The 8,404-nt window shown below is 36.7% G+C and overlaps 1 protein-coding gene across 1 annotated transcript; it reads right to left on the bottom strand.

Moving 5' to 3' along the window:
• Nucleotides 1-2,577: 2,577 nt before the first annotated feature.
• On the bottom strand, nt 2,578-6,111 carry LOC107754928 (SH3 domain-binding glutamic acid-rich-like protein 3). Its single transcript, XM_016571570.1, has 3 exons — nt 5,969-6,111; nt 4,139-4,306; nt 2,578-3,427 (listed from the first exon to the last, which is right to left on the bottom strand). The coding sequence occupies exons 1-3, from the start codon at nt 6,011-6,013 to the stop codon at nt 3,362-3,364; spliced, it is 279 nt and encodes a 92-aa protein (XP_016427056.1). The 5' UTR covers nt 6,014-6,111; the 3' UTR covers nt 2,578-3,361.
• Nucleotides 6,112-8,404: the final 2,293 nt, after the last annotated feature.

The following is an 8,404-nucleotide window of genomic DNA, read 5'->3' on the forward strand; positions in this document are numbered from 1 at the left end:
ATGTGGACAACATCCGGATACAGGTCGCATGTTAATGCCAAGTGTAAACGCAGCCATGGATTATTTTACAGATCTCCTTGCTATGTTTCTGGACTTGGGAACATTTCAGTTGCGTTGCTGTCTGTGCAGGGTCAGACAGCTCTCAGATTATATATTATATACACAAATATTTGTGTTCCGAAGATGAACGAAGGTCTTACGGGTTTGGAACGACATGAGGGTGAGTAATTAATGACAGAATTTTCATTTTTGGGTGAACTATCCCTTTAAATTTTAAGCGGTAAAGCAAAATAATGCAACTTTTAAGTTAGCCTAACAAAATTGTCTAAGTGATTCAGTTGCTTCAGAAAGTAACATGGCAGTGAAAAGCAATTCAGTTTTGGCTATAATAAACTGAAAGTACATATGCTGTTTAACTTGCATTTTTATACTGATAGAAAAAGGTAAATAAGAAATGAATAATAATTTAAAAATGATACAGAAGACCAATCAGATATTGTAAGCCTGGAAAATTCAACCTGTTCCTGAACATATACTGAAATTCAAGTAATAGCTTGCTCAATTTGAGACATGTTTTCATACTTTCTTACAAATTTCACATCAAACTTACGTTTAATCTCCACAAGCATGTGTAATTAACAGGCGAGTGAATCTAATCTAATTCTTATGGCCTGTTTCAGGCTACTTAATGTTGGTCAGTGAGAGTGCAGAGCTGATGGATGAATAATTAACTACAGCTCCCTGATCATGTGTCCGTATCCACCCTTCAGGTTTAGGTCCAAAGATTATATGCAAAGTAAGAGCAAATAATGCAGCAATCACACCAGTTAAACACTGAGCACTGCTGGTGTCTTCATTATCATTAGTTTACAATGATTCAAAGAGCATCCCGAGCTTCAGTGGAAGCCAGAACATCTGAGAGTTTGCCTGATCAATGCTCAAAAACTTTCTTATTTTATTAGTGGTCTAGAAATGGTTGATAATAAATGCCCTTATCATGCATTCATCTGCATTGTATGATCTGATGAAAGACTGTAACCACATTTATTATACATTATAATACTTATCTATTCGTTTTTACATCTTTAGAAAGTATAACGCATCAAAACAAATGACAAACAACCAGTTTCAGATGTGGCAAAGAATCTGCAAATGATAAAATGCATTTTAACTTAGGTTACAATTATTCCTGAAAAGATTTAATGCATTAAAATATATTATATTGCATTGAATTTTTACAAATGTTTAAAACTGTAAAAACCCCTAAAACGGCATTTTTCCAGGTTTTTCCAGACTTTTGGTCCCCCATTTGTTCCCATTTTAATCATGAAAATCTGTTGCGCTAGTTAACATGAAGTTAACCTGAATTGCATTTAACACTCACCTAAGCCCAGTTAATTTGATTATCATGAATATGTTGCTAATTATGAAAAATGCTTGGATAAAGGTATCTATACCAAACAAATAAATGTAAACATATGCCAGCAATATCAAAAAAAAAAATTTGAAAAGTTTTTTTGCACTTTTTATTTGACCCATACACCACAATTTCACCATCTTCTTGGAAGACAACAGCATTTCTTTCCCTACGTATCATTATTTTATTTTGGCCAAAAATGGCGTTGGTCCAAAAGCAAAGCAGTACAGCACAAAGAGACCACAAGAAATCGTTACAAACAATAACGACAGAGGAAGATTCACAATCATTTCATGAGCCAGCTGTCTGTGCGTGTCTCAACTTTGACCGCAGAGAACAATAGTGGCATATACTGCAAAAAAAGACGAACTGAGAGCAGCAGACATTACCGATGCCAGATGAAATGAATTAGATGTAGGACCGCGACTCACAACAAGATTGTAAGACTGTGCTAAGTATACAGTATAAATTAAGTACCAATATGATCAACATGACATGCTAGAGGATAACCTGCTGGAAATGTCAATGCTACAACCTCCAGTGAGCTCAATTTGACACTTGATGGAACAGCATGCACATGTGAACTATGCCGTATGGAGGGATTCGGCTACTAGATGATGTATTTCGTGGTTGCAGCTGAAGTACTGAGCTAATTAAGAGCTCAGGGAAGGTTTGCACTGCTGATCACAGAAACACCAACACTTAGTGCATTACCAGAACGAAAAAATGAGATGAAATTCTGCGGTACAACAGGAATGTGTTGGAGAATATTGCCCATTCATTGGGTTAAGCAGCTGAGCAGATCTCTCTCATTATTCTGCTATTAAATGAATGGTTGAACCTGTCAAGAATGTGTCCGGATCATGCTTCATTCTAAAATTCAAAGAAGGAAATAAGAAATTCTATTTTGCAAAATGATGCTGTTTTTGTCGCATTTTGAAATTATCTTCATGACAATTTTGCTGAATTATCATTATAGCAATGCATATAGCACTATAGCAAAAATGTAAAGCATTTATATGTAATAGTAATATATATATATATATATTTATTAGAGGTTGTGTTTAACTGTCATGAAAGAAATATCACAATGCAAAAAAAAAGGTTTCATGTTCTTTATGCAAAATATGATTTCTTATTTTGGTAAAACATGACCAAATCATTGTGAGATTCACCTTATAATGGATTTTCAGACTTTGGAATAAGGAGGATAGAGGAAAAATGCTTGTATGGAAAACACATTCGTACAGACATTTATTGGCACAGTTTAACGAAATGGAACGTTTTTCAATCCCTGAAATTGGGAATGTTAAATGGAAACCTGTCTCGGAGAGCAAAACCTGTGGCTTCAACTCTGCCAAAGCATACAATACAAAGCATCCAATGCAGCTGGTTCACATCATGCTGGAAATTAGGGCCTGTGTTTTTAAGGTACCAACACATAAATTTCAGCCCATAGAGAGTTAGCCATTTCTAAATGATTTATCAGTACTAAATGCGGAAATATATATGAAGGCCATCTACACAAATTGGCAATCTGATTCAACTACTGGACACAAAATGATTCTCGTATTTCTTGGACTGTGGATTAGTTCAATCTGGAATAAACATAGTGTTGCTGACCTAATTACTACACATCCAAGCGCTCTGATCCAAACAAGATTAAGACAATTTAGTGGCATTTAAGCGTCGGAACCAAAGAGGACTCAAGAGAGGAAATAAACAAGATCATCAAAACAAAAGCACGAAGGAATGAACGAGTGACTGGGTCTCCGTTTGAGGGTAAATATGGTGGTACAGAGCGAGTGTGTGCTTTTCTGTTGATTGTTTTTGGCATGTGGCATGGCATTGAGACACTGAAGGGGGACAGGCAGGCCTCCCTTTGGGAATGTGGACATGGACCAGGGGAGGGAAGAGGATGATGGTTGCTACCAGGTTTGGCTCTCATGCAATCTTCAGAAACTGTTCCACTGTGTCTGCCTCCACCGCCTCAGAAAACATCTCGTAGTTCTGAATAACAGAAAAACACACACCATATGAGTTTCAGTATATCTATGCAGGCCTGAAACCAAATTCATCTGATAAAAATAAATAAATAAAAAGGAAAAAAAATACTGTAGGCTTGCCATTGAATAACTTAATTTGTACACAAGAAATAAATTATATTTAAAGGAAAATTTTAAATTCATTATTTAGCAAGAATGTTGGCAACCAAACAGTTCTGATTCCCATTGACTTGCATAGTATTATTGTCCCCGTACTATGGAAGTCAATTGGAACCAGAACTGTTTGGTTACCAACATTCTTCAAAATATCGTATCTCTCAAATGGACCATTGGCACTCCTAATTGAGTTTGTAGATAGAGTGTCAATGGTCCATTAAAAAAAACGATATAAATACTGTTCAGTTTCTTGCACAGACCGATCGTTTCGTGTCTTTACACATCAATGTATCGTCACGAGCCGCAGGGTTTAATTTGGGTTTGTTTATGTTTGTTTTTTTTTTGTTTTATTGTATGTTTTAGCCGTGATTCCCATTCACCTCCATTATAAGACTGACAGACTGCAACGGTTTGAGTTAAAAATAGTTTGTGTTCTACTGAAGAAACAAAGTCACCTACATCTTGGATGCCCTGGGGGTAAGCAGATAAACATCACTTTTTCATTTTTGGGTGAACTATCCCTTTAAGCAAAAAACACCCCATCAGCAGTCCTCCTTACCCCACAGTACTGGTCTTCATTGAATATCTGAGGTGGGATTGCCGTGGGGTTGCCTGATTTACTCCTCATCTCATCCCGAACAGCACCGCCCACCGAGATGTCAATCAGCTCATACTTGATGCTCTTACTTTCCAGAATACGCATCACCTCGGCCTGCTGAGACTTGACCTGGGAAACATGGAAAACGTAAGTAACTGTGCTTTTCTTTCCTGGCGCTGCTCTTTTGTTAAATAACTGAGCTGAGCTGTTGTCTCATTTGCATTTTTCAACTCAGCCGTAACATTATTCAGATTTAGCTCAAGAGAACTAGAAACTAGAAAAAAGATACACAAGATACAGTCTAATGAAAGGAAGTGTTTTTCAATAAAATAATTTACAGGGCAAAAGCAATAAAAATTTGAATGCATCTTTACACTACTTCCTGAAAAGTCACGTGATCATGTGAGAACATTATGGAGGAAGGTTATTTACTTGTTTCCATGCAGCAAATGCATTATAAACATTCTTTTCATCTTCGTCTTTTTACCAACCAAATCAAACCATGCATTGCACGAAAAGGTACAGAAAAGTGTACTTTGATTTAACCGACAGTGTTTTCAACTACAAAATTTTGAGTTGATGATTAATAATGAAACAATAGACAAAGCTATATTCAGGAAGTTGGGTCATATCTGCAGAAACCACACCTTGGCTTGAGCAAAGCACCAGTTAAAAATTAAACAATAACCTACATTAAAATGGTAAAAGATAATTAGGGCTTTATAGTGGATTTCAATGCAAATCTCACACATTAAACATGTTTCCGACAATCCTTTCAGCATCCGCACTGGGTGACCCATTATTTACCATTAGTAGCCTATTTAATACACCAGCCTGCCGCAAGCTCTCTCCCTGCTGCCTTATTGTTATATTATTTCATTTGCTTTGTGTGTGTGTGTGTGTGTGTGTGTGAGTGAGTAATAATATAATTTTTTGCTATTATTAGTAGTAATATTAGTAGTAATATGAGTAATAATAATAATATTTTTTGCTATTATTAGTAGTAATTTTAATGTAAATTGTAACATGCAAGTAAAATTCCATGACATGCCAACTGCTGTAAAACTCCAAAGAAGAAGAAGAAGAAATTCCATGACATGGTTGGTCATGTGATCTCAACATGGTGGCACGCATGAGGGGGCGACCCCACTACATGTAGAATAATTGATTTTATTTCCATTACTTCGAAAACTTTAAAAACAAAACATGAGTGTACACTTTCGATATGTTCTGCTATATGCCCGTGATTATAGAAGTCCAACAAAATCAGTCGTGTATCAAACCGCATTTTTTTCTTTATTCACAACAGATGTGCACAGACTCAAAGCTGCGATGCAACTGTCGCGTGCAACAACAGCTCAAGTATACATCGATTCAGTCTCAATTGCTAATATGGCGCGTACAGGATTTAAAGAGGACGTATATTTACGCGCAAAACAAATAGTTTATAAAGGTCACACTCATGCGACAGTAGTGAGAGAATAACTACATTGAACACAGACAACGTGACTTCCGCCCTCAATCCAATGCACATCATCCTTTCAGCATACAAACACAGAACCTACAAACCACTGCGCTTTGCAATCGCTTAAAACGTTCGAGTGCCACAATAATGTCGTAATGCATTTCTACGCGCTCTATGTCGCAATAGCGTTTAAATGTGGATAGATAGATGTGTGTTAACGGAGCAGTTGGGTGTGTCTGGAAGCCTAATCCTCCATTTCAAATGTATTTAACTCTGCATTCTTCACATGCACGGCTCACTTACTGAGGCCACAGGTTTATTCTCACCTCTCTCGATGCAGTGACGGTGGTGTAATACAGTTTGATGCCCATAGCGGTGGATCGTAATGTCCCTTTGTGTTTCTGAAGGCGATCAGTTTCCGTTCTGTTGCTCTAAAGTCGCTGTTTCACCGCCGACACCCAGTCACTCATTTAAAGAGACAGCGCCTTATTGCTGCATAAGGAAATACGCTGAAGATGAAATCGGCGGCCCTTTCTTTCCCTCATGAACATAGTTTAACAATAACTATCAATAACAATAGACTATAATTTTTTATTTATTTGGCAAAAAAATACACGTTATTTTTGTCTTTGTTGGATTCTCAAACTTTGTTGTACTAACGAATGTGAACAGTTAAGGCTATTTTGTATTTACAGTAGGCTACTCTGTTATATTTAAATGTTTTATGTAAATACTTTAAAGGGATAGTTCACCCCCCCAAAAAAGGATAGCCTAATTCTGTCATCATTTTTTTTTCATTTCTTCTGTTGAACATTAACTTCCGGAATGCCATCCATCAACTGTTTGATTACCCACATTCTTCAAAATATCAGCTTTTATGTTCAACAGATGAAAGAAACTCACAGGTTGGGATCAACTTGAGGGTGAATATTTTTGGGGTGTACTATCCCTTTAAAATATGCATCAACCCTGTTACCATAGTCCCCCTTGTTAAACTGATGTACAATTCCATAATCAAAACAACTCTGCCGTCATGCCATCATGGATGAATATCATCATTTAGGATGTGAACTCTTCATCTCCTCTTTTATTATGATTTTTTTTTTCTAGGGGCCCATTTTAAATAGTCGACCCTTTTCCCATGATTTTATACATTAAACAACTGACTACAGAAACTATTGAACCACTGCATATTTTCCTTTCCAAACAAAACCCCATTTAGAACAGTCATAATGGAATATTACGTGAACATGCTTTCTTTTTTATTCCCGTCTACATTCAGTGGCAGAGAGGGGCTTAATATTGATATGTGTGTTGTTATTGCTTAACATCTTTTGTTGATATTTCACTGTACGTTCTCCCTGAGATGATGTCTCGGGTTTGGTGTCAGGAGTTACTCAACACAGAGCTAACCGATATTCTTACTGCTTAATTACACAATTCTTTCACGTATGCAAACAAGGAAACAGGAAATTAAGTGAAAAGACATGTACATGTGTACACTGACCCAAATGCCCACAGTAACAGTTCTGAAAGAGGAAGTTCCCCCCTCAGATAAAGTTGATCAGTGTGTTGGCAGCAGGGAGTTTTGCTCCAGTCCAGTCGCACGGCCATGCACTATGCATCATACATTTTCCAGGAAGCTGTCAACGGTTTCCTGTTGTACAGTCCACACGGGACATTCAAGTTCTGCACAGATCTGCCTGACCTTTGCATTTTTGTGCTAACAAAATGTATCCAAATATAAAACTGACCACTCCAAAGAAAACACAAGAGGGCAGTACAGCCTCACTTTGAGTGTTTACTCAAACCACGTGACCATCTCCAAACAAGGTGGCCTTTCTTTCACAGAATGTTCTAGTCGGGCCCAGGTTTGCAAGATACAGGGATGGAAGCACCTACAAAACAATCAAGTGATAGAAATGTGTTAAGAATGTGCAGCATGTAGTATATAGCATACTACTATCTACTAATTCAAGAAAGTAGCAGTTGGTTTTACATATTTATTTTGTAATCATTGCATTGTAATTCATATATGGTTAAAACAGTAGAAGGCATTATACACTGTGGAATAGTATTTAGTGCTTTAATTAAGGATCCTAATCAGAAAAGGCAATTGCTGAGTGTCCCTTTTACATAAACATAAAAAAATAGAGTAACACTAGGAAGAAGGATACTTGGAAAAAGAGAACAACAGTTACAAATGTTGACCTGGTGAAAACATAAATTATTTCTACATTGCCTTTTCCTTTAACATCCACATACATGACCCGGGTTTATACTGTAAGTAGGCACTGGTTTGGTGCAATAACACTATGAAGAAAATCAGTACAAATGGTCATTCAAAGCAAATACAAGCAATCTCAGTAATACAGTGCTACTGTTCGTTATCAGTTACACGAGATGTGTGTGATATGAATCATCTAAAATGCTCATTAAGGCACAGCAGTGATCATGATTGCATTGGTAATACTGTCCCTCTTTAGAAGACATAGAATAAACATCTCAGAATCATAGAAATTAAGACAGATTGTCATTTTGTTTTACTACCTCAAAGCCAATATGATGACTGACAATATAACATTGTGTTCGTTTGTTTACATAAAAAAGACCGCATTCATAACACAATCTACAATTTAGAATTTACATACTTCAAGTAAAATCAGACATCTAAACACCTAAATATTGATATATCTTTCCATATTCTCAATACTGCACGCTGGTTTCTTTAGTGTGTACTTGCTGGCTGGTCAGTACAAATG

This window comes from Sinocyclocheilus rhinocerous, unplaced genomic scaffold (genome assembly GCF_001515625.1).
Source record: "Sinocyclocheilus rhinocerous isolate Xijiao unplaced genomic scaffold, SAMN03320098_v1.1 scaffold622, whole genome shotgun sequence".
NCBI lineage: Eukaryota > Metazoa > Chordata > Actinopteri > Cypriniformes > Cyprinidae > Sinocyclocheilus > Sinocyclocheilus rhinocerous.

Bases quoted from the DNA above. Each gene is read 5' to 3' on its own strand.
- LOC107754928 (XM_016571570.1), bottom strand. From the start codon at position 6,013: ATGGGCATCAAACTGTATTACACCACCGTCACTGCATCGAGAGAG. The intron at 4,307-5,968 runs GTGAGAATAAAC...CATGTTTCCCAG, and splicing joins CCGTCACTGCATCGAGAGAG to GTCAAGTCTCAGCAGGCCGA. The intron at 3,428-4,138 runs GTAAGGAGGACT...TCTGTTATTCAG, and splicing joins ATGAAGACCAGTACTGTGGG to AACTACGAGATGTTTTCTGA.